The 27,010-nt window shown below is 37.6% G+C and overlaps 2 protein-coding genes across 2 annotated transcripts; one reads left to right on the top strand and one right to left on the bottom strand.

Moving 5' to 3' along the window:
- Window positions 1-7,193, top strand: Axs (Abnormal X segregation). Its single transcript, XM_073976267.1, has 9 exons — window positions 1-219; window positions 289-407; window positions 1,431-1,808; window positions 1,870-2,082; window positions 2,144-2,683; window positions 2,748-3,044; window positions 3,131-3,264; window positions 6,467-6,643; window positions 6,708-7,193. The coding sequence occupies exons 1-9, from the start codon at window positions 198-200 to the stop codon at window positions 6,736-6,738; spliced, it is 1,911 nt and encodes a 636-aa protein (XP_073832368.1). The 5' UTR covers window positions 1-197; the 3' UTR covers window positions 6,739-7,193.
- On the bottom strand, window positions 7,092-23,292 carry sing (MARVEL domain-containing protein sing). Its single transcript, XM_073976268.1, has 3 exons — window positions 22,857-23,292; window positions 7,461-7,601; window positions 7,092-7,393 (listed from the first exon to the last, which is right to left on the bottom strand). Exons 1-3 carry the CDS (start codon window positions 23,166-23,168, stop codon window positions 7,316-7,318), a joined length of 531 nt encoding a protein of 176 aa, XP_073832369.1. The 5' UTR covers window positions 23,169-23,292; the 3' UTR covers window positions 7,092-7,315.
- Window positions 23,293-27,010: the final 3,718 nt, after the last annotated feature.

Below are 27,010 nucleotides of genomic sequence, written 5' to 3'. Positions count from 1 at the left end.
CTGACTTGTTTGTTAGTTTTTCAATCTAGTGAACCCCTGAATGTTGTTGCTTTGGGGAAAGTCAAGGGAATCAATTGTTTTGTTTGCGTGGAACGACTATTATGAGGCGGTTGATGTGTGAGAGGCTGGGCTAAAAAAAGTGTGCCAAAAAAGTTTATAATAATTTTAATTTTGTTGTGTCAAAAGTGGCCAAGACAATGGCACATGAAATGAGCAGAGGTAAGTGATTTTTTAGGAAATATGATTGCAGAATTTACATAATTCGTGTTTTTTGATTCATTGCAATAGTTCCTAGTCTGTTGGGCAGTCGTCCACGGAAAATCATCGAAAATCAATTGTTTCGTCGCCAAAGAAGCATAAGAAGAGCAGCAACTGTGGACCATGACGACGAAGCTGGAACAGATAAGGTAAGGGTGTGCATAGCAAAGATGTAGGTGATAAACACTGTATATGTGAAGTTGATCGTTTGTACGAAGTGTAAAATTTGATTCATATTACCAGTGTAAAATCTAATATAGTGCCACGTAATTTATGAAAAGACAAGTAGCTGAATGTCTTTTATTAGGCGGTAATAAAAGATTATTTTTAGCAATTCAAGAAGTTGCGGTATTAGAAAATGACCTCTAAATGAGACAATGAAGAGACTGTATTTATATCACTTCTTACTTACTTAGCTGGCCCATTACAGAACATTTGTTCTGTAGGCCGAACTAACTTCTTACTTGGTGAAAATGGAACTGGCTTAAGAAGAAAAAAGGATATCTTTCCTTTACCGACAGTATTCCATAGATAGTGCTTTTTATGCTGATTCCAACGCATAATTTTTGTTGGGAAAATGTAGGAAGTATACATATGGGCCTCTGAAGTTCCGAAAATTCCCTTGTTTAAAGGCCGGCTACTTAGAGAAAAATTTTAATTTAAAAGAAAATGTTCCCGTTCCCGTTCCATAGGAGAGAGTCCCAAATCCCCGGCCGAAGGCCGACTATTTAAATAAGCTTACGATTTAAAAAAAATGCAAACTGTCGGTAAAGGAAATTTGTTCCTAAATCTAATTTCGAGACTAGTTGTATATATATATAGGACATTCCTAGAAGTATATAGGAGATAGATTAGTTGAATCGGAACCACAATTGATGTTGATATATGTTTTTATTGCACCTATACCATATGACATTCAATGGAGCGTCTTGGACGCCTTCTCTATAGCACCAGATGTCTTGACCGATGTGTCAGTTACATTGTTGATATTGTCAAAGTGTATATACAGCCTAAAGGCTGAGGATATACTTATGTGTAATTTGTAAAACAGTTCGTCGATGTTAAGAACATACGTTCTCAGTAAAGGTGACAATTGATTAATTAACCAACCAATAACTTTAACCACATCATCTCATATTTAATGTGTATCATATGTTTGATTTCCTTTTCAGACTTATATTGTATTGGTATTTGGTGAAAAAGCCAAGCTAACCCACTGTGAAGATGTAGCGAAAATCATACATCAATTCAATATTAAAACAACTCTAGAAATTATTAGTAAAGAAGAGAAGTATCTGTATTTAACAGCAACCACAGATACTCTGTTGCGTTTGGCCGATGAAGCAGAATTGACGAAAATTACAACGACTGGTAGCATGCAAAAATTCAATTATCATTCAATATCGGACTTCTTGTTACCAGGTATGTCTGAAGATGATATTGTGCGATTTTGTGAAGCTCCCGTCCTCATAAAAGATGTTGTCAAGCCACAATTGCTCCCGTATTTACGCAATGGTATTGTTGAGGATTTGTTTCCATTGCATGATATTGTAAGTAGTACACATATTTTTAGATGCTCCAATGATCTTAATTGATTTTTCTTTATTCTAGGAATATTTAGAGAAATTTAGCTTTGACTGGCGTAGACGTTCCTTGCCCATCGAACACATACGCAACTATTTTGGTGCCAGCATTGGCCTCTATTTTGCTTTTATAGAATTCTATACAAAGGCTTTGATTTGGCCAGCTTTATTTGGTGTTTGTCAATATTTGTGGAGTGTTAATCTATCAGCTGTAATTGGGTTCTATGTTCTATGGTCAACGGTAAGTTGTGGTCTTTTCCTCTCTTTTCTTCATATTGTTAATTATAGAATTTTCATTTCAGATATTCCTTGAGCTGTGGAAACGTCGTTGTGCTGGCCTGGCCTATCGTTGGGGTACCATTGAAATGTCCAGTTTGGATAAACCTCGCACTCGTTATAAGGGTGAGGAGAAAATTGATCCCATAACTGGCAAAATGACACGTCATTATCCGATGCGTTATACGTACATACAAATGTATTGCATATCCTATCCTGTGGTGTTGCTTTGTGTTGTTGCTGCTGCCTATTTTGCTCTTTATCAATTTCAAATTGAAGCAGAAGTTTTAGCCGACTTCGGTCCCAATTCATGGTTGTTATATGTACCAGTTATTGTTCAATCCATACTCATAGCCATTTTCTCATGGGCATACGAAAAATTGGCAACTTTTCTCACGGAATTGGAAAATCATCGAACCCGTCTGCAATATGAAAGACATCGTGTTAATAAGTTGATGATTTTTGAAATTGTTAACAATTTCTTTTCGCTGTTCTACATCGCCTTTATACTGCAGGATTTGAAACAATTGAATTATCAATTAATGATGCAGTTACTGATATTCCAAGTAAGTTATTGAATATGAAATTTATTATTAGAAAACTATTTAAAATATTATTCCTCCTTTGTAGATTGTTTGCATTGCCCAAGAAGTTGGCATCCCCTTGGTGGCTGTTATAAAACAAAAATTCGCCAAATTAATGCACAAAGAATTGGATGAAGAAAAACTGTCCCTGGTCAGTGATGTATCACGCTATGAACAATGTTTCTTTGAAGCCGGTTTGGATCAATATCAATCCACCTATGAAGATTACTTACAGATGTGCATACAATTTGGTTATGTTGTATTATTTGCTGCTGTTGCACCATTTGCCGCCCTGGGAGCTTTAATCAATAATGTCTTTGCCATGCACATCGATTTGTTTAAGGTAAGTGGTATCAGTTTTTTGTTTTCTTTAGTAAGAATCTTTTTCTTTTCATTTTCTTGGAAACAAAATTATATTGTCTACTGTAGCTTTGCAACATATTTAAACGTCCATTTGCCCGTCGCACAAAAAATATTGGTGCATGGCAATCAGCCTTTGAATTACTTTCTGTTATGGCCATCTTGAGTAACTGTGGCCTGCTATACCTACTGCCAAATGTTAGGTAAGTCTTGGAATAAATTATTTATTTGAGCTATACAGAGATAAAGTGTGGATTGTTCAAAGAGACTATCACAGCAATTAGCGCGGATTTTCTAAAGAATATTTTTGAAGGAATATCGCAGCAATAAACGTGGGTTTTCTAAAGAATATTTTTAAGTGACCATCACAGCAATAAGCGTGGATTTTGTAAAGAATAGTTTTGAGGGAACATCACAGCGACAAGCGTGGATTTTGTAAAGAATAGTTTTGAGGGAACACCACAGCAACAAGCGTGGATTTTGTAAAGAATAGTTTTGAGGTACCATCACAGCAATACGCTTGCATTTTCTAAATAATATTTTTAAGGGAACATCACAGCAATAAGCGTGGATTTTTGAGGGAAAGGGTGCTTCCATAGGTCCTTTCCAATGTAAAGGTTACTTCTTAAGACCAATTCCAAAGGAAAGGGAGCTTTCTAAGACCATTTCCAAAGGAAAGGGTGCTTTCTAAGACCATTTCCATAGGAAATGGTGCTTGCTAGCACGCTTTCTAAAAAAGGATTGCTTCCTAAGAGCCTTTCAAAACGAAATGGTGCTTCCTAAGACCCTTTCCAAGGGAAATGGCGCTTCCTAAGGCCCTTTCCAGAGGAAATGGTGCTTCCTAAGACCGTTTTCATAGGAAAGTGTGCTTCCTAAGACCCTTTTCAAAGGAAAGGGTGCTTCCTAAGACCCTTTTTAAAGGAAAGGGTGCTTCCTAAGACCCTTTTTAAAGGAAAGGGTGCTTCCTAAGACCCTTTTCAAAGGAAAGGGTGCTTCCTAAGACCCTTTTCAAAGGAAAGGGTGCTTCCTAAGACCCTTTTCAAAGGAAAGGGTGCTTCCTAAGACCCTTTTCAAAGGAAAGGGTGCTTCCTAGGACCCTTTTCAAAGGAAAGGGTGCTTTCTAAGACCCAGTTCAAAGGAAAGGGTGCTTCCTAAGACCCTTTTCAAAGGAAAGGGTGCTTCCTAAGACCCTTTTCAAAGGAAAGGGTGCTTCCTAGGACCCTTTTCAAAGGAAAGGGTGCTTTCTAAGACCCAGTTCAAAGGAAAGGGTGCTTCCTAAGACCCTTTTCAAAGGAAAGGGTGCTTCCTAAGACCCTTTTTAAAGGAAAGGGTGCTTCCTAAGACCCTTTTCAAAGGAAAGGGTGCTTCCTAAGACCCTTTTCAAAGGAAAGGGTGCTTCCTAAGACCCTTTTCAAAGGAAAGGGTGCTTCCTAGGACCCTTTTCAAAGGAAAGGGTGCTTTCTAAGACCCAGTTCAAAGGAAAGGGTGCTTCCTAAGACCCTTTTCAAAGGAAAGGGTGCTTCCTAAGACCCTTTTCAAAGGAAAGGGTGCTTCCTAGGACCCTTTTCAAAGGAAAGGGTGCTTTCTAAGACCCAGTTCAAAGGAAAGGGTGCTTCCTAAGACCCTTTTCAAAGGAAAGGGTGCTTCCTAAGACCCTTTTCAAAGGAAAGGGTGCTTCCTAAGACCCTTTTCAAAGGAAAGGGTGCTTCCTAAGACCATTTTCAAAGAAAAGGGTGCTTCCTAAGACCGTTTTCAAAGGAATTGGTGCTTCCTAAGACCGTTTTCAAAGGAAATGGTGCTTCCTAAGACCGTTTTCATCGGAATGGGTGCTTCCTAAGACCCTTTTCAAAGGAAAGGGTGCTTCCTAAGACCCTTTTCAAAGGAAAGGGTGCTTCCTAAGACCCTTTTCAAAGGAAAGGGTGCTTCCTAAGACCCTTTTAAAGGAAAGGGGGCTTCCTACGACCCTTTTCAAAGGAAAGGGTGCTTCCTAAGACCCTTTTCAAAGGAAAGGGTGCTTCCTAAGACCCTTTTCAAAGGAAAGGGTGCTTCCTAAGACCCTTTTCAAAGGAAAGGGTGCTTCCTAAGAACCTTTTCAAAGGAAAGGGTGCTTCCTAAGAACCTTTTCAAAGGAAAGGGTGCTCCCTAAGAACCTTTTCAAAGGAAAGGGTGCTTCCTAAGACCCTTTTCAAAGGAAAGGGTGCTTCCTAAGAACCTTTTCAAAGGAAAGGGTGCTTCCTAAGAACCTTTTCAAAGGAAAGGGTGCTTCCTAAGACCCTTTTCAAAGGAAAGGGTGCTTCCAAAGAACCTTTTCAAAGGAAAGGGTGCTTCCTAAGACCCTTTTCAAAGGAAAGGGTGCTTCCAAAGACCCTTTTCAAAGGAAAGGGTGCTTCCAAAGACCCTTTTCAAAGGAAAGGGTGCTTCCTAAGACCCTTTTCAACGGAAAGGGTGCTTCCTAAGACCCTTTTCAACGGAAAGGGTGCTTCCTAAGACCCTTTTCAAAGGAAAGGGTGCTTCCTAAGAACCTTTTCAAAGGAAAGGGTGCTTCCTAAGAACCTTTTCAAAGGAAAGGGTGCTTCCTAAGACCCTTTTCAAAGGAAAGGGTGCTTCCTAAGACCCTTTTCAAATGAAAGGGTGCTTCCTAAGACCCTTTCAAAGGAAAGGGTGCTTCCTAAACCCCTTTTCAAAGGAAAGGGTGCTTCCTAAAACTCTTTCCAAAGGAAAGGGTGCTTCCTAAGGTCCTTTCCAAAGGAAATGGTGCTTCCTAAGACACTTTCCAAAGGAAAGATTGTTTCCTCAGACCTTTTCCAAAGGAAAGAGTGCTTCCTAAGACCTTTTCCAAAGGAAAGAGTGCTTCCTAAGACCTTTTCCAAAGGAAAGAGTGCTTCCTAAGACCCTTTCCCAAGGAAAGAAGGGTTGCTAAGACCCTTTCCAAAGGCCTTTGTTACAACGCTTAATGTGTCTTCTCCAAATTTCTCTCAATAATGGCCCGTATGTTTCAAAGGAACCACCGCCCAAAGGGTATGCTTGCAATATAAGAAAGATTCAGGGTTTTTTGGTGTATACACTTTTCTCTGCTGTTAAACGTCCGAACGGATGACTCGTGTTATGCACCTGATTATGCTGTAATGTAAAAAATTGGGTCCTTAGTAAATTGTAAACTTCCTCTCAAAAATATTTCCATTTAAGAATCCTTACCGATTTGACAATGTTCTTAAAATTAAAATGTTTTCAAAAATGTTGATTATACCATAATGTTAAGGGTCGGACGAATTTATCTCCCTTTCAACTTGTTTTAACGTGATGATTTCGCTTGAATATTCTTGTAGGTTAAACAATCTCTGAAAAGCTCGAATCCCTATAGCTTCCATATAACATCTAATAATTCTTGTAACCCTTCCCTTTTAGAGCTTTCGTAGTACAACATTTCCCATCAATGCCGAATTTGTCGTTTGTCCTCTTCGAACATTTGTTGTTGGGTCTTAAATTTGTGATACACAAAGCCATCCATGAACGTCCACGATGGGTGCGTATTGCCTTGATGAAGGGTGACTATGAGTCTAGTCAAGCTTATAAAAATATTAGGTATGTAAAAAATGAAAAGTATAAATTAGCTATGAAAATAAAACTGTTTTTTGCGCTATTTCAGGAAATTTAGTAGCAACAAGAAAGTCGATTAACTGTTGTCCGTCTACTCACAAAATCGGGTTTTGACTTCCCCCTTATATAACCACAATCATTATGGTTCGAATCTCCAGCCGTTGTAGACTTCTTCGTAAATATAAGTTCAATGTTCGTGTTTTATACCTCGTAATAGTTTTAAGCTAATTTATTTAAAAAATGGTCAAACATGGTTATAACGGACAATGTAATCCTTCGGAATGGATAGTCGTGGACTTTGTACATATATGAAGAACACGAAATCTTTGTGTCATTATAATCATGTTCGATTGAAGTTTTAAAAGTGATACCAAAACCAGTGGCCTTGTAATGATGCTTGAAATTTAACCAATCACACAAAGATACGTAAATAATTACTCAGACTCTTAATTTATTTGTTAACAACTTAACCATGTATAAATATATTTATATATTTTTATATATAAAGTAACTTAAAAAGTATTTAAAACCTAAATTATTTGGCGTTTTTCTTATATTATATAAGTTTACATATTATTATATAGTCAAACCTTTCCCAGAAAGGTTCATTTATGATACAAGCCTTTAGTCCTGCAATTCATTCTCCAGTCATCCTTATTACCGATAACCTTTGTAATGTCTAAAAGCCAAATATCCATCGATGGCATGTAATATTCCACCAGCATAGCCAATGTACTGCAAATATTTGAAAAGGAAACAATTATGAAATTGATTTTTATAGTTATTAAGTTGATCTACTTACATAGGCTGCAGTCATGGCTGGATACGCCCAGAAACCAGGTTTAATTAAAAATTGTGGATGTAACCAAACCACACACGCAAATCCCATATAACTGGAAGCACTGAAATACATACTGCAAGCGACGATATTGAAAAGTACTTCCTGGAAATACAAAATAATGTGGATACATTTAATAGAAAGGTTCGATGACACAATATGTTAATAAGTAAGTAATATGTGCCCATGTAATATCTATGATCGAGTTGGACATGAATGTTTGGACTCCTAATGGAAAACATATAATGCTATGCTTAATTAATGCTATGTCCGACCTTTGTAAAATCATGATAGAGGAATGCCCAGGAGATATATTGTGTAGCTGCGAAACAAATAAGCTAACGCGAACATCATAGTGGATCTGGGGGAGAATCTTGGAGTAAATGTCCTAGAGCCTTGCTTACTTAGTTGAGCCACTACAGAGCATTTGTCCTATAGACGCACTTTGAAAAGTTTTCCTTTCGTTTTGGAATACCTTGTTTTTCGATCTCGTCTTGTTTACTCCATCGAAGCCTTGACCTACCAGTTCTGCGTGTACCACCATGCGGCTCAAGTGTCTATATTCCGTAAATCAACGGGTGACTTTTTGGTGCCTATAAAGTATCAAATGCCCAATGCGACCAAGGGCCGTTACTACAACAATTATTTGTTTGTGTTCGTACATTTTTTCACCATTGGAGCGGTAATAAATCTCGGAATGCCTCCTTCGAGCACTTTTGGTCCGTGTCGGGAAGAGAAGAACCCTGGGAAATGGATCTGCTGTTTCCCATATCCGCATCCAACATATGTATGTCAACATCGGTGAGATGTAATGTATGAAGGCATTGCTTTCACTTGCACTTTCGAGGCTGCTCCGTTCTGCTTGATGCTCTAGACCATCTCCCAGCGTGTCACCAACTTCGTTGTCGTCAGAATTGTTCAGCGCTACGAAAATGCATCATTCCTGCAATTCAAATGCACGATCTCCGAAACAGAGTCAGCGAAATCGTGGACTTTATGAGACGGAGGACCATCGTGATCGCTTTGTTGTGATTTTAGAGACCTATACGTGGAATGTTAGTTCGCTTTTTTTTAATGACCAGAGAGGTGAAGCGCTGGCCGAGAAAATTGATACAAGCCAGACATCACTCATAAATTACGTTGTTTTGTGATAGCAGCATAGGACCAATTCAGTTCAAAGATTTTTATAAATGACGTGTCCTGGCAACCCGTTACTTCCCTAGGCTCAGACCCTGTCATCGTCTTCATAAAAATACCACCCAACATTATAACCTATGACAGCCGTACTTTTCTGTGCTACGTTGTATAGGAGACCTCTCAGCCGAGGAGGGACCACCACAATTTATGATGAGCGATGTTGTAGACGTCTTCCGAAAAATGCAGTGAATCGCTCAAAGCGTTGGGCTCACACGGAATCTCGGCAGGTGTGGAACTGACGAGATAGAGTTGCTGAACGTATACATCCGGCCGAGAAATAGCTGTATCTCAGATTACGTGCCTAACATTAGCCTGCTTTTGGAAAGTCATAGTCGTCTGGTCCTGGGGGACTTTAATGCGCATCATGAGATGTGGCATTCGGCCCTCAGCGCTGGCTGAGCAGATTGACAGCTCTACGTTTTGCACGGTCAATGAGGACGCCCCTACCAGAATTAGAGGAGAGTGTCACAGCTCGCCAGATATAACCATCGTGTCACCTGGTCTGACAAATGACGTTACTAGGCAACCCGTCATTTCCTTTGGATCATACCATCTCCCCATAATTGTCTCCATTAGCAGACCACCCGATTTCATTACCTCTGAACGCCGCACATTCGTCAATCAGAAGAAAACTGATTGGTCGGGTTTCATAGAGTTCACCAATCACCGCTTCAGAGAACTACCCAATCCTTCTGATGTTCGGGTAGCGGCAAGGACGTTCCAAGACATCATCACTGCTGCAGCCGCTCGCCCAAACAAACCTTCCCTGCAGAAGCGACGGGATTAGCAAATGAGCGTGATGAGCTTCGTCGAACTAACCCCAATGACCCCAGAGTCAGGGAGCTGACACTGGAAGTTAACAGGCTGGTCGGCGAGCATAAGCGGAACAAGTGGTTAAATCATCTGAAGAATTGCAACATTAGAGCCGGTATAAGTGAATTGTGGGAAACGGTTAAGTCACTCTCGAACCCTGGAAGGATGGAAGATAGGACCTCAAGTACGTTTGGCGACGTTACCTTGACTGACCCGAAGAGGTGCGCAAGTTATTTCAATCGACAGTTTGTCGAGCACCCCGAGAGTGACAGGGCGAAGAGAAGAGTATTACGTCGCATCAGATCTCTTCCTGCCGAGGAGGAACCACCATAGTTTACAATGGATGATGTTGCCAATGCCATCAGGAACGCTAAATCATCCAAAGCGTTGGGCCCTGATGGAATCTCCATGGTAATGCTGAAGCAGCTGGATGAGCCAGGAGTGGAGTATCTCACTAAAGTTTTCAACTTGTCTCTATCCACCCTCATTGTTCCCGAAGTCTGGAAAATGGGCAGGGTGGTCCCACTACGGAAGCCCGGTAAGGATGCCAGCAAAAGTGAATCGTACAGGCCGATTTCGCTTTTGTCGCCCGTAGCAAAGACCCTTGAGGCCTTAGTCCTCCCCAATATCAGAAATAGCTATCAAGTTGCTGATTATCAGCATGGATTCCGTAAGCAGCACAGCACGACAACAGCGCTGCACGCCATTGCCACATATATCTGTAAAGGACTCAACCAGAGACGGCCGTGCGATAGAACAGTGATGGTGGCGCTTGACTTATCAAAAGCCTTTGATACAGTCAGGCACTCCACGCTGTTTGAGGACATTGAGAAGACAACACTCCGGCCAAGTTGGAAACGTTGGATAGTCAACTATATGTGTGGACGCCAGTCGTACGTGGAATTCAGAAATAAGAAGTCCAAACCCCGTAGAGTGAAACAGGGAGTTCCCCAAGGTGGGGTGATATCTCCGGAACTGTTTAACCTCTACCTCTCCTGTATTCCACCCCCTCCAGACGCCATTGAGATCGTGACGTATGCGGATGATTGCACGATCCTGGCGTCACTCATAAATTACGTTGTTTTGTGATAGCAGCATATGTTTGAGGCTGGGTTGGCAGCCGCTGGCCGAAACGATTTTGGGCCAATGCTGTTCAAAGAACCCGCTGCCATGGGATTTTAATAAATGACGTATCCTAGCAACCCGTTACTTCCCTAGGCTCAGACCCTGTCATCGTCTTTAATAAAATACCACCCAACATTATAACCTATGACAGCCGTACTTTTCTGAACCATTGGAAAGTTGATTGGCAAGGATTTAGAGAATTTACCAATCACCGCTTCAGAAAGCTACCCATAACCTCAGATACTCGGGTAGCCGAGAGAATTTTCGGACACATAATCACAGCTGCAGCCGCTCGCTACATACCTGCAGGTGGAATACCACAAATTAGACAAATTTCCAGCAGACCAGACAGGACTAGGAAATGAACGTTGTTGTTGTAACAGTATTAATATGTTCATTTTTCTGCTTAATCTGGCTCTGAGTCAGTCTCCAGATTTGGCAATGGGGCTGTTTCGTTGAGATGTAACCACAGATCTACTGGAGTTAAATGACTAGGTTTGGCAGAGCAGTTGGTTGTTGTACTATCCACCATATGGTGATTAGGATGGCTCTCATGGTAACACCCGAGCAAGTACTGCAACGAAAGCTTGCCATTGTGTTGCTGTACCGGAAGAATCTTTATCTGCTCATGAAGATGGTCCACTAAAGACATGAGGATGTACCCAGTTGCAGTTCTCAGGGTGAACATAAACAAAAAAGTAGCTACAACACCTGAAGCAATGCAACATTGGCACAGGATTACATAAATTGTTGGCAAAAATCACTCGAATCCGGGAAAGAAAAATGATGGGATGACTGTTATTTTCAACGGTTGACATCGAGGCATCCGTGTTATTTTAACCGGCAATTAATAGAGCGTGCATGTATGGTGATAGGGTCATCCGAAAAGCGCACGGAGGCTGACTTCCGTATTGTCAGTTGTTTTGTATTCGTGCATGAAACTAGGGGTTCTTAAATCGAGTTCCATACTAGAATAATTTTATGAAATTGCAGTAGTGGGGAAATCGTTTTAAGAACCACTTGTTTCATGCACGAATACAAAGCAACTGGCAATACGGAAGTCGGCCGGAATCTCAAACTCGGAGTTGAGTATTTAATTAGTGTCCTCAATCTATCGTTATCCACCTATATTATACAAGAAGCCTGCAAAGTTGGTAACGTTTAACCGCAACCTTTCTCAAATTACACACCCTTTAGGCGGTATAGAGATCGTAACGAATGCGGATGATTGTTCGATCTTGGCGTCGAATCCTATCGTCGACGATATATGTGATAGATTAAATGTCTACATAGCTGAACTAGTGCAGTTCTTCCATCTGAGAATTATGTAAATATCCGCCGCCAAATTCTACTGCCACACTGTTCACTACTTGGACGACTTAAATGAGGCTCCCCATAATCTTGTTGGTGTAACTTATATTTGGTGTAACGTTCGATGGAATGTTTAAATCGTTCGCGCAAGCCACAACTATTTGCCAACAAGGTCCTCATGTCGCTGTCCGGGGTACTTGGAGTGCAGGCAACCTCTTACAAAGCAATAGGGCGGTCTGTGGTAAGCTAGTGTGGTATCCACATATTAGCTCTACTCAGTGGGAAAATATTAAAACCGGCCACAATACCGTCCTGAGGACTGCCACAGTGTGCCACCACATGACGTCAGAGGACCATATCCACTAGAAGACGAAGATTTTACCGGTACATCAACACAATAATATGTTGTTCAGACTGACAATTAATTCGCTCTCTATTCGTTGTTCGACCCCATGGTAGAACAAGAAAAGGTAGCAGCAATACCCAGCTGACTGAACTGGGTTGTAGTGTTAGTGTCAAATTTCATATGACATTACCCAGTCAGCATTTTTTGAAAATTTTAATCAAATTCGAGTCTTTTTTGATCCGACTGCACGATTAAAAAGCTAGAATATGAGCTCATTTTCTGATCATAAATGACTCCTTTGTCGGTAGGAAAACATAACCTCAGGCGACTCTTCTAAACAAATCACAAATGAGTCTTTTTCGAGTCGTATTTCAATCATTATACCCTCAGCCTTTAGGCTAAAGAGGGTATTTACACTTTGATACGGCCAAAAATGTGCCTCATCGAAATAATGGTTTTAGACCCCAAGTATGTTTGTACGATATTCGTTTCAGACAATTTTGAGTAGATCTAGCAATGTCCGTCCGTCTGTCTGTCTGTCCGTCTGTCTGTCTGTCTGGCTGGCTGGTGCGCACGATAACTCTCGAACGGATCAATCGATTCAAATAAAATTTTGGGTATCGAAATATTTTGTCCAGATTTGATTTAAGTTCGAAGATGGGCCATATCGGTCCACTCCTTCAGGTACCTCCCCCACAAAAGTTCAAAAATATTCGGAAAAATTGTCCGCACGATAACTCTTGAAGGGAGTAACCGATTTGGTCCATACTTTGTATATCGTAAACATTCTACAAGAAGAAGATGAGGTTCCAATATGGCCTCAATCGGTCCACTCCTTCGAGTACCTCCCACACAAAATTTCGGAAAAGTTTAGTTTAGGGCCATCTCTCGAATCACTATGATTTTTGTTTTAGCAACTTGCATTCACTGCCCTCCATACGACGGTACAAGTTTCATTAGGGGCAAGTCCATACTTCCTGAAAAATAGCCTGAATGTTTAAAAAAAACCCCTATGACACCGTGTGAGGTGGTTGGAGCGCAAAATAACTCTAGAACGGATCTGCCGATTCGGTCCAAAACTTGGCCTTAGTAATATTTTGTCCAAACATAGTCTAAGTTTGAAGATAAGCCATATCGGTCCACTTCCTTATGTACCTCCCCCACAAAAGTTCAAAAATGTTCGGAAAATTTGCTCATACGGTAACTCTTAAAGGGAGTGGCCGAATTAGTCTATACTTTACACATCCTAATATATCTACTAGATATATTACAGGTTCAGATATGGACTATATTTGTCCAATCCATCCGGTACCTGCCACGCAACATTTCGGATAAGTTCACTTTAAGACCTGCTATCGAATCACTTTGATTTTTGTTGAAGCAACTTGCATTCTCTGCCTCAATTACGATGGTAAACGTTTTTTCAGGGGCAAGTCCATGCTTCTTGAGTAAACATCCCGAAGTGTGTATAAACCACATATGGCACCATATGTAGTGGCTGATGATCCACTTCCATAATGGTCAATGGTCAAACTTTTGATCCCTAATCCTAATGAATATTTTTGTCGGTTCAAATTCCCATAATTTATAAAAACCCCTAAATACATACATACGTTTTTTGGGAAAAAAATTGTTTCAATATATACAGGCTGAGGGTATATCTCTGTCGGCAAAGCCGACTGATACTTTTTTACTTGTTTATTGGTGTTTTGTTGATTAATTTCGGACCCTTTTTCGAGTCTTTTTAGAGTCATGTTTATAATCATTTATGAGTCTTTTTGTTAGACGAAATAAATTAAAAAAATTTTCTTTTTATTCTTCTTTGTTTCTTTCCTTTGTTTTATAGTCTTTTCAGCTTTGTTATGTCTTTTAATTATCCTTTATATGTTGCTTGGTGGTTAGTATACTGCTTCTTCATTTCACTTGGCAAAACCTGTTGTGTTGTGTTTGTCTGTACCTTTAATATTATACGTTACATTTATATCAAAATTTTGTAGAAAGTGTATATGAGAATTTTATTTTTTTATTTACAACCAAATAAAAATAAAACAAAGCAATCAGTTTTTAATCACCTAACTGTTCAAAATATGATCAGAGTATACATAATTATAATCACTTTTCAAACACCTGTATGACCCTTTTTTGATTAAGCATTTTTCAATCTTCCAGATGATCAAAATGTGACAATAAATAACAAAAAATTGTCACATTTTAAACACCTCAATGATTTATTTGTGATTGCTACACATTTGTTGTTGTATTTTAAATTGAACTCTTTTTAATCATTACAGGGAGTCACTTTCGAGTCCCTTTCTGATCACACAAGCGACTTAATCAATTTTTGATCACCAAAAGGACTCTAAAAAGAGTCAATTTTTTGTTATTTATTGTCACATTTTGATCATCTGGAAGATTGAAAAATGCTTAATCAAAAAAGGGTCATACAGGTGTTTGAAAAGTGATTATAATTATGTATACTCTGATCATATTTTGAACAGTTAGGTGATTAAAAACTGATTGCTTTGTTTTATTTTTATTTGGTTGTAAATAAAAAAATAAAATTCTCATATACACTTTCTACAAAATTTTGATATAAATGTAACGTATAATATTAAAGGTACAGACAAACACAACACAACAGGTTTTGCCAAGTGAAATGAAGAAGCAGTATACTAACCACCAAGCAACATAAAGGATCATTAAAAGACATAACAAAGCAGAAAAGACTATAAAACAAAGGAAAGAAACAAAGAAGAATAAAAAGAAATTTTTTTTAATTTATTTCGTCTAACAAAAAGACTCATAAATGACTCCCTAAAGACTCATAAATGATTATAAACATGACTCTAAAAATACTCGGAAAAAGTGTCCGAAATTAATCAACAAAACACCAATAAATGATTGAAATACGACTCGAAAAAGACTCATTTGTGATTTGTTTAGAAGAGTCGCCTGAGGTTATGTTTTCCTACCGACAAAGGAGTCATTTATGATCAGAAAATGAGCTCATATTCTAGCTTTTTAATCGTGCAGTCGGATCAAAAAAGACTCGAATTTGATTAAAATTTTCAAAAAATGCTGACTGGGATACATTCATTTCTATTTCGAAGTACATTAGGGACATATATTTTTTGAGAAAAAAATATATCATTCGGAAAAACCAATTCCCCAGAAAGACTTCTTCATATCAATGATATGTAACCTCCTCCAAGTTCGAACGATAAGCCGCGCAGTAAATCACCGCTTGTAGAGGCGATACAACGTTTGTCAATATGTGAGGTATTTTGTAAAAATTTAAAAAAATAAAGCCCTAATAAACCTGTGCTTCTTTGATTTCTAAAACAAAACATTGAAACAGCTTCTCCTTTTTCTATGAATTTCCAGCGATCCCAAACTTTTCTGCAAGAATTCTACTTTCTGCGAGAATTTATGCATTTAGTGGAATGATGTGGAACCATAAAAATTGAAAATGTAACGAATTTTCATTCATGTTTTCCAAAATATTCAACCAAATGTGAAAAATTATTAGTTTTTTAAATTCCAATAATTTATAGACATTTCCTTGTTTTGTTTACAAATACAACTGGCAGTAACGTTACAAACAAAAACAAATTCTTTGTGGTTGTTGTTCGAGTTGTATTTGTTGTAGTATTAACTTTACCTTGTATTTGTTCTACCATGGTTCGACCCCAAATTACAATATAATTACTTCATTTTCCATACAAAATAATGAGAACGAACAACGATTTTTGTACATTGTTCAATTTAAATTACTCTCAGAACGACGATAAAATATGTCCCATCTCTAACAAATGAGAGAATTTATCGAAATAAATTAATTATGACAGAAAAAATATAAAATTTAAAACTTTATTAAAAACCCAAATATTTTTAGAAAAACTGCAAAACGTGTATGAAAAGTAAATGGTTCAACGACTAGTATACATTCAAATCATAGCAAATTTTCTCTTCTCTTTTACTACAGCTGCATTTCTTGTCCATCGTTTTAAATTCCCGTACAAATTGGAAACAAAAATCAAATGCCTGCCAGAAAGTCTGTATACCAAAAAGTTATTCTGGCAGGTCTCTCTCTCGATAATTTTGAAAATAGAAAAATTAAAAAATGTGCTGAAAACACCAAAATTGTGGGAAAAAATAGAAAAGATGAATGAAAATAATATTATTTAATATTAAATACATATCTGAAAGAAGGACAAATATTTTTTTTATATCAATTAATTTTTTTTTAGTTTATATCAATTAATTTTACTCGTCTTTTGGCTGAAACTTTCTTTAAATTCAGTAAATAAAAAGTATGAAAATATGAATCATGTTGCTATGAATTGTGTACCATGTCGTATGAACGGGTTAATTCGTGTACATAATTATGAGAGCGAACAACGTGATTCAAATGCTGGTATGAACATAGCATTAGGAATCGATTTTCCTGGCCAAAACCCCAATTTTTTGTCGTCACCGATTATCAATTTCTATATGGGATACGATAATAAACATACAAACCAAATAGAATTTTGTTTTTGTTTGTAAACGTTAGTGTCAACGTACATGTAAACAAAATAAGGAAATGTCTATAAATTATTGGAATTTAAAAAACTAATAATTTTTCACATTTGATTGAATATTTTGAAAAACATGAATGAAAACTCGTTAGATTTTCAATTTGAATATTTCCATATCATTCCACTAAATGCATAATTTTTCGCAGAGAGTAGAATTCTTGCAAAATGTTTGGGGTCGCTGGTAATTCATTGATAAAAGAGAAGCTGTTTCAATCGTTTGCTTTTGAAAACAAAAAAGCACATGTTTATTAGGGTTTTATTCTTTTCAAGTTTAACAAAATACCACACATATTAACAAATATTGTACCGCCTCTATAAGCGGTGTTTTAGTGTGCGGCATGTCGTTCGGACCTGGAGGAGGTTACATGTCAATGATATGAAGGTGTCTTTATGGGAAATAGTTTTTTTTCTGATGAATAAATATGTTCTTCAAAAAATATATATCCCTAATATACATCGAACACATAAATAAATATATTAAATGTCGTATGGAATTTGACACTAACATTACACCCCAGTTCAGTCAGCTGGGTATTGCTGTTACCTTTTCTTGTTCTTCCATGACTGAAACTATAGAAACCAACAAATTGTTCAAAATATTGCGGGCGTGGCGTGTTCCTGAAGACTAAAATTTTTCCAATTTTCTAGAGAAAGAAATAATTATTTCTCAGAAACAGGAGGGTTGGCGTTTTTTTATTTGCGATGACGACTTCTATTTTGTTTTTCAAAATAGTCAGGCTTAATCCATCCCATAGTCGTTGTTTTAATATTTTATTAAAACCTAAACTCGAGCAACATCACTTGCAAACATAAAAACTTTTTTGTTGAAAAACAAGAAACAAGGGAACTGATGAAGATCTATGGCGAGATCTGAAACTATAGTCTTCCCTGCCTTACCTCTTGGTAAACATCGCCAATTTTTCCCACTAATAAATTAAAGTTGTTTTAATAAAATATTAAAACAACGACTATGGGATTAAGCCTGACTATTTTGAAAAACAAAATTTCTCAGAAACTATAAAATATATTGCGTTCTTTGTTTTTTGTTGTTTATGTAGTAATGTTGCATTTAAGAAACGTTTAAATAAATTACAGTTTCTTTTACACGTAGTGAGCTATTTTATTTTTCCTCAGGTACTAAATTTTACTGATATTCCAAATTTAGTGAAGTAGAACTTTTAGGGAACAATATGGAACAAGATTTGGTATTCACAGAAAGATGCTCGAAAGTGTCTTGCTTCAGCCCATATATATTTTTTTACCGGTCCCGATCCGTGCGTTTAACACTTTTTATACCCTCAGCCTTTAGGCTATGAAGGGTATATACACTTTCATACGGGCAAAATGTGCCTCATCGAAATAATGGTTTTAGACCCCAAGTATGTTTGGACGAAATGTGTTTCAGACAATTTGGAGTCGATTGAGCAATGTCCGTCCGTCTGTCTGTCTGTCTGGCTGGCTGGAGCGCACGATAACTCTCGAAGGGATGAACCGATTCGGTTCAAATTTTGGCTTTCGTAATATTTTGTCCAAACTTAGTTTAAGTTCGAAGATGAGCTATATCGGTCCACTCCTTCCGGTACCTCCCCCACAAAAGTTCGAAAATGTTCGGAAAAATTGTACGCACGATAACTCTTGAAGGGTGTAACCGATTTGGTCCATACTTTGCCCATCGTGGAGCGTGTACCAGACTTAGATCAGGTTTTAATATGGACTCAATCGGTCCACTCCGTCGGGTACCTCCCACACAAAATTTTGGAAAAGTTCAGTTTAGGAACATCTCTCGAATCGCTTTGATTTTTGCTTTAGCAACTTGTATTCACTGCCCTCCATACGACGGTATAAGTTTCATCAGGGGCAAGTCCATACTTCCTGAGAAAATAGGCTGAAAGTTGCAAAAAACCCCTATGACACCGTGTGAGGAGGTTGGAGGGCAAAATAACTCTCGAACAGGTCTGCCGATTCGGTGTAAAGTTTGGCCTTAGTAATATTTTGTCCAAACATAGTTTAAGTTCGAAGATAAGCCATATCGGTCCACTCCTTCAGGTACCTCCCCCACAAAAATTCAAAAATGTTCGGAAAAATTGTGCGTACGATAACTCTTGAAGAGAGTGGCCGAATTGGTCCATACTTTACACATCCTAATATATCTACCAGATATAGATCAGGTTCAAATATGGACTATATTTGTCCACTCCATCCGGTACCTCCCACTCAAAATTTCGGATACATGTTCACTTTAAGACCTGCTTTCGAATCACTTTGATTTTTGTTGAAGTAACATGCATTGCTGCCTCAATTGCGATGGTAAAAGTTGTTTCAGGGGCAAGTTCATACTTCTTGAGCAAACATCCCTGAAGTTCTAAAAAACCCCCTATGGCTGGAGATCCATTCTTTTTAGTATCTCCTCCGCAAAACTTTTGATATTAAATCCTAATCAACATTTTTGTCAGTTCAAACGCCCAAAATTCTTAAAACTCCCCAAAATACATGCGTTTTTTGAAAAAAAAAAATTGTTTCAATATACACAGGCTGAGGGTATATCTCTGTCGGCAAAGCCGACTGATACTTTTTTACTTGTTTAAATTATTTTCCATATCGTTTCCCATATTAATTATCGTTTTATATGAGTTATATGAGCTTTTTGAAAATCCAAGGAGTATTTTTTAGGGCCTGTTTCACTATGTCGAACGAAACTGAAAACGAATGAAAAGCAACTAAACTCGTGTATGATTTTTAAAATGTTGAAGTTATTTTAAAGCAAACACAAAGTCAATATTTCCATGAAAACCAAAGTTTAGGCGTTTTTCGTTCTCAACCATTTTCTTTCGACATAGTGAAACAGGCCCTTAATTTTTGAACAAATCTTAAATTTTTTGAAATTGTTTGTTTTGTTATTGCTAAAGATTCAATCATGAAATTAAAAAATGTTGTGTAGCGTTACATAAAGCTATTTTAAAGGGGTTTTAGTTGATTTTATATGCAATATTGGCACAAAGTATATAATTTCAATAGAGAGAGTTTACAATATTATAGATATAAGTTTGAAATTTGGAGCAGAGTAAAATGAAGCATATCATAATACGTTCAGTATAGTCCCCATACAAAAGTTCCGCCTGGTACTTTGAAGTTTTTAACCAAATTCTCCAACAGAATTGAAACAATAACTAAAAATCTTTCAAATGAATATTACACATGTAGGTTTACGTATTGGTGTATCCCAGAATTTTTAACCACAGTAGCTCTTATTTGGCATTTTCGATTCTTTTTCAAAGATTTTCAGGATTTCTTATTCTTTAAAGTACATATCCATATATCACACATTAACTTGAGTCCCATTAAAAAAGTTACAAAAGTGTTACTTTTGCCTTATTAAGTTATCAATTGGACACATTTTTACCGCGAGGATTGATGCTGATAAGAAGATCTATCTAAAAAAACCTATTAATGTTATTTTTTATACCATTAATTAATTAAAATAAATAAAAAAAAAGAATAACTCGAATGCCCGAGTGCAGATCAGACTTGTACCGAACATTTCCAATCAAATATTGTCATAAAAACACGAAAACTTTACTATATTATTTACTATTTTTATATAGAGTCCATGCAAGCCAACTAAAAAGTTCAGAAAATTAGATTTATGGTCTGTTCCAGTACTGCAAGAATCTACTCATTTTCAGAAGTAAAACTGTGTAGATTCTTGCGGGTTCTGGAACATGCATTTAGAACAGAAAACATTTTTATCAGGAGTCGGGCAATACCAATTACGACTTACTTCTGTCGGCACCAACTTATGAAAATTCATAACTTTTGGCCGGCCCCTCTGGGCCCCACTCTGCGTACGTCCCTGGCCCTCCATATAGCGGTATCAGCCGATTTAGTTCAAATCTAGTAACTCATTTTTAAAATAGTTGCAGTTGACCAATCGAACTGAAATTTTGCACACTTTTCAGGTGTAGATGACAATACATGAATATGAAACCAAAACCAACATGGGTCCATTTTTTCCTACAGCCCCCATATAGCGGTACCACCCGATTTCAGGTGTTTTGAGGATTTTGTCTTAATTTTTAGTCCGAATTGGCTGTAACTTGGCATTTGAAGTTCCCAATTGTATAGAAACTCCCCCACCAACGATTGTGAACATGGGTCAGATTTTGGTGTAGCCCCAGTATTGCCGACAGTTTTTGATCGGAAATCGTTAAAAAATCGTCAAATCGTCAACAAAATTTGGAAAATCGTCAACATGGTCCAAAACTAGGTTTGGCTACCGTTTAATGCGATTTTTCACTGATAGTTTTGTCAATGAGCCTGACAACATAAGATACGAGTATACAACCCACAGCAAAAATCTAACTCTCACTTAAATACCGCTATAAAATAAGCTTACACAAGATGATAGTTTTTCCTATGGTTATCGAGTTTGTAGTAATGAAGCAGGTTAAAGCTGGATACCCATTGCCAGTTTTGAATGACAGCTTAGCTCAAATATCGCTTGCTTGACAGTGTGACCGTCCATTTTTGTCTGTACACGTTCATTTTGGTTGCTGGGCAGTCGGAAATCGACAAAAAAACTGTCATTCAAAACTGACTGACAGCCTAAATAGGGCATTAGAAGGAAGTTAAGAAAGCTGGAGGCTAATTCCTATTTTATCTCTATAACTTTTCAGGGACGATCCATTAACAATGAAAATATTCTAGATATGTGCCTAAATTGCAATAACATATTAAAAAAGCTCATAGAATCGAGCTTGGAACATTGTTTTCATTAAAGCCTTTCGTGAGTTTTTGAGAAAAGTATAGTTATTGTCTTATAGCTTTCAAGGGCTGTTCGAGGATTGTTATAAAGTTTTTATCGACGGTAGTCCTAGTGTTTCTTATTGCATCCATATAATTCTTTGTGGGCAAGAGCATTTCTCAGACTTAATGGGGGGAATTCCCGTTTGGTCAAACTCAAATCAAGTTCAAAGATGGGTAGTCCTGTAGTGTGGTAGTCCTGATTAAAACATAATGGCTCAAAAGATCTAAAAATCTGACCTTGATTAAATTGGCTCTATTGTGGACGAATAGTGCGGTAAAAATTATAACTAATTTTTCCTCCATTTCCTTAGAATTTTAAAATAGTAAAGATATTTCACTTTTGTATACCCTCAGCATTTATGCTAACAAGGGTAAAATGTGCCTCATTGAAATAATGTTTTTAGACCCCAAGTATGTTTGGACGAAATCCGTTTCAGACAATTTGGAGTTGATTTAGCCACGTCCATCCGTCTGTCGGGCTGGAACACACGATAACTCTCGAACGAATCATCCGATTTGGTCCAATACTTGGCTTTCGTAATATTTTGTATAAACTTAGTTTAAGTTCGAAGATGGGTTATATCGGTTCACTCCTTCCGGTACCTCCCCACAAAAGTTCAACATTTGTGTCTTTGGAAATGTATACCGATGCTGTTCGTTGTGGTCCTGTTTATAGCGTTATTATGTTTTCCGTGGACAAGTCCATGCTTCCTGGCATTCCTGGCATACTGGTCCAAAAGTTATAGGATGACCCACTGAAATGACTAGGGGGCGTGATACCTATCGAAAATATATGAATAAAATAAAATCCACTTCTATAATGGTCTATGTCGATCCATTCCTTCAAGTACCTCCTCCGCAACACTTTTGAACTTTAATCCTAATCCACATTTTTTCGGCATGTTCAAATGTTCAAAAAAGACCACACAATTCTGAAAAGACTCTAAATACATTCGATCTGTCCGTAGATGAAAGTTTAAATTCACATACGCTGAGGGTTTATTTATCTCTGATACTTTTTTACTTGTTCAGATGGATTTACATATATCACCGGTTCTGCAATTCCATATTATACCATACCGAAAATATATTATTTCATAAAGAATACGCAAGCACCATGTCATTCTATTTTAATGTGAGGGTTTTTGACATATTTGCATTTAAAGTTATACTTTGGATACTTACAAATAACGACTGGCGTATTAATCCATATGATTTATCCGAAAAGCAGTAACAGGCCAATAATATAGCTGTTGTTGTAAAACAGTATGATGTTGTGGTTAGAAATCCCGTTAGGGCTTGGCCAATTGTATCTGCAGCCGGTATACCATATTTTATGAGCAGCCCCTCGCACAATGAAGCCAAACCTAGTTGGAGAACTTTCAATAAGCCCGCTCTCGAAGTAATAAAACCGAAATTTATGCAGGTGCAGACGCGACAACAGCAAATTTTAATACCAAGATTTTGGCTCATGCCACGAACACCAAATGATGCCATTCTTTTAATTTGAAAATTTAAATTAATTTAAAAAATCACTATGTGACACACACTACCGAAGATCCTTTGTTTTCAAAGCGACAATTACAACTGATCTTCTTCTTAATGGTCACACTACTGGGGAGATGCATTTCCAACAAACAATGAAACTCCAACGAATCTGTTGTGTTATTCTTTAAAAATAGACGACACATCTTCCGTTGTTTTAGTTTTTATTTATTTTTAACATCTTCCAGCAGAAAAGAAGACCCCCTTCTGTCAACTCAATGGCAGCGAGTGTGTGCGAACATGACCTAAACTCATAGATCTTGGCACACATGTACACGTGTGTAAAACTGAATGTTTAGCATAGTCCCTTTGTAATGTACGACAGGATATTCCAATAAACAAAATAGAAGAGTGTTTTTTTCAAAGCATATGGTGTTCAATTTTTATTGAACAGTGGAACAGTGAAGAGAAGTACAGTGGCTAGGGTACACAGAAAGAAATTATGTTTATCACAATAGATACCAAGCAACTGTATTTATAATGGTATACAGATAACGTCCTACATACTTACTCTTTCTATGTTTGTCACTCTGCATAAGTGGGATGAAGCTACCCAGTGTATATCTGGCAACAATTCGGGTTGGTCAGTCCTCATTTAAAAAGAAGGACCAATATTTACCTGGAGTTTATCATTTTAAAACCTTTGTGTATTGGGTCCCCCCCATTGAATCGAACTTTCGCCTACGCTGTTTATTTTCCCCAATTATCGATTTTAATTTCTCCGTTGCCTCACGACTATTCGTGAGGCATTCCTTTGCTTATAATTGACAAATGAAACATTGAACAAGGCTTGCCTTTAATTACACCCAAATCGGAAATAAGGAAAGAAGACAAATTAAGATGCCTATAAAGTAATTAAAATGCTTTAATTGTGTACACGAGTTTATAATTGAGTTTTCTTAAAATTAGTGATTTAACATGCCACAACAAGCGCCAGACAACTTACAAAGTACTTAACTTTCTTTTTTAATTGCAAAAATATTTCGTTTAATGTCTTGTCCAATTAATTTCATTACACGTGATTTTGATAAGAGAAAATTAAATATTTCATTTTCACACTACGGCGGCTGATTGTTGAGAGAATTTTGTTAACTTGCATTTAGAATTTGTTAATTGGTATTACGTTTAATGCATAGATTGTCGTTTTTCTATTTGTTTCTAAAATTGAGAGAAAATTTTCACAATTTGTGAGAAAAATTTACAAATTTTACACGAATGCTGGCATTTCATGTCAAATGTTTTTTTGAAATAACCAATTTTCTACTTTTTTTGATGTTGTGCAACAATTTTAAATACACCTGCGTGAAGATTTTGAAAAGACTTGTTTTTGGGGTCGAAAGCGGTAAAGTATGAAAATGGGTTTAAATAAATATTTTTCGGCTTATACTGTTTTATAAGACAATTTTATGCATTAATTAGCGATGCGCCATTTTTTTTATCATTACCGTAGTTAGAAAATAAGCACGGTAATGAGTGTCACGGTAATGGTGGAAATGTGATTATTCTTGGATTGGAAATGTGGAAATCTTCCAGATATGTCACAAAATATAATATAATTCTATGAAGGCTTAAGAAATGAATACACTATTACCATAATTTTGGAAATTATAATATAAATAACGGAAAAATACTCAGCACGGGAATGACAAATTTTCGGGACCATGCACAAAAAAACACTAAACACTTCAACAGTTCTCAAACAACTGACTATGTTTTTCACTTCTGACGATTATCTTTATTACAAATAAACAAAAATCCGGTTTAAATCATTTTTTCTTAATAAATACATTGGCGCACGGGAATGACAAAACAAAAAAAGGGACACGACTAAAATGTCTCAAAATTATAATTTAAACAAGTGAGCAAAGGCTATAGTCGGGACGGGGCCGACCATGTGATACCCTACACCACTACCACTGTGCATAAGCTTTTCACTGGTAAACATTTCTTTTAGGGAATATAATCCGACTACCACCAAAAATAATATGCCTCTTTCTCTCTGGGACCCCCATAAGCAACCAAACTTTCGTGAAAATCCGATCAAAATTACGACCTGAAGCTTGATTGCAAAAAATGGAAGAATTGGATGCATTACCGACTATTGTGGAATCTCCCTTGTTTGACCACCTTCGCCAACCTGCTTTACACCAATGTAAAGGTAATATTTTCGTCTTCCATTGACAGGTTTTGCCGTTGGAATACCCCTACTAGAAGCCAATATCTTCACAAAGAATAAAACTTTGAATTTGTCTCCAAATGAGTTTTTCCCATTCCGACCCCTCGATATTATCCGACTATCACCAAAATCAATAGGCTTCTTCCTCTGTGGGACCCGCATCAACACCCAAAAAATTCGTGACGATCCGATCAAAATTGCAACCTGTGGCGTGATTACAAACAAATCGGAAAATGGGATGCATTACCGACTATTGCGATATCTCTGTTGTTTGAGCAGCTACGACAACTTACTTTACATCGTTGTAAAGGTGATATTTTCTACTTTCCTTGCCAGGTTTTGCTTTTGATATACCTCTTAAAGAAACAGAGATATTGACTTTGAAATAAAACGTAGACCTTTTCTCCAAATAAGTGTTTGCCCATTCCGACCCCTGAATATTATCCGACCATCATCAAAATCAATAGGCTTCTTTCTCTTTGGGACCCCCATTAACCCCCAAAATTTCGTGACGATCCGATCAAAAATGCGACCTGTAGCGTGATTACAAAAAAAAAAATCGGAAAATGGGATGCATTACCGACAATTGCGATATCTCCGTTATTTGGTTACCTACGCCGACCTAGTTTGCATCATTGTAAATACGGGATCTTTTACTTTCATAGTCAGGCTTTGCTTTTGGAAAAATTTCAACCACAGCTGTGATATTCGTCAATATAATTAAAATCGCAAAAATTAAAATTGGGGTTTTATTTCCTACTATTGTGATATCTTCGTTGTTTGATCACCTACGAGCACCTACTTTACATCATTATAAAGGTGATATTTTCTGCTTTCATTGTCAGGTTTTGCTTTTGGTATACCCCATATAGAAGCTGAGATATTCGCTTTGGAAAAAACATTGTCTTTTTATCCACCTAAGTTTTTTACCCTTTCCGACCCCTAAATATGATCCGACCATCACCAAAATCAATAGGCTTCTTCCCCTCCGGGACCCCCATCAACATCCAAAATTTCGTGACGATCCGATCAAAATTGCGACCTGTAGCGTGATTACAAGGTTTAGATGGACAGACGGACAGACGGACGGACGGACGGACTGACGGACGGACACACATAGCCAGATCGACTCAGCTCGTCGAGGCATTCATTTTGGTATATACAAGTATGGGTCTACGACCATTATTTCGATGCGTTACAAACTTTTTGGCCAAAACCAACTTATAATACCCTCCCCAGTGGTGTAGGGTATAAAAAATAAAAGTCAATATGCGTCGGGACGGGTGACGTAGGTGATGGAAGATACCAAGGAACGGTCCTGACCGGCTTTAGCATGGCAAAGCCCAGGATTTATCTTGGCCTCTCATTCAGCTCTTGTGGACACTGACCTCCCCGTGGTGTCACCTGGGGAGCTGCCTTTAACACCTGTTAAAGGTAGTGAGCTAACATGTGCCGCGCGTTCACCCCTAAGAACGTTGAAAACTTGGGTTTGGGCGTCGGGTTAGTAACCCTCACTTAGAAAAAGCAGCCTACTATGAAAAAACAAAAGAAAAGAAAAACAACCCCCTCTAAAGTTGACGAACACCGCAAACGTTTTAAGGACCATGATCTGCGAATC

The sequence above is a fragment of the Musca autumnalis genome, unplaced genomic scaffold (genome assembly GCF_047663935.1).
Source record: "Musca autumnalis isolate F117 unplaced genomic scaffold, ASM4766393v1 scaffold_3, whole genome shotgun sequence".
NCBI classification, from domain to species: domain Eukaryota; kingdom Metazoa; phylum Arthropoda; class Insecta; order Diptera; family Muscidae; genus Musca; species Musca autumnalis.
This window is presented reverse-complemented; position numbering and strand designations above follow the sequence as displayed.

Bases quoted from the DNA above. Each gene is read 5' to 3' on its own strand.
- Axs (XM_073976267.1), top strand. From the start codon at position 198: ATGGCACATGAAATGAGCAGAG. The intron at 2,083-2,143 runs GTAAGTTGTGGT...TTTTCATTTCAG, and splicing joins TCTATGTTCTATGGTCAACG to ATATTCCTTGAGCTGTGGAA. The intron at 6,644-6,707 runs GTATGTAAAAAA...GCGCTATTTCAG, and splicing joins CAAGCTTATAAAAATATTAG to GAAATTTAGTAGCAACAAGA.
- sing (XM_073976268.1), bottom strand. From the start codon at position 23,168: ATGGCATCATTTGGTGTTCGTGGCATGAGCCAAAATCTTGGTATTAAA. The intron at 7,602-22,856 runs GTAAGTATCCAA...TTGTATTTCCAG, and splicing joins TAATACGCCAGTCGTTATTT to GAAGTACTTTTCAATATCGT. The intron at 7,394-7,460 runs GTAAGTAGATCA...AAATATTTGCAG, and splicing joins CAGCCATGACTGCAGCCTAT to TACATTGGCTATGCTGGTGG.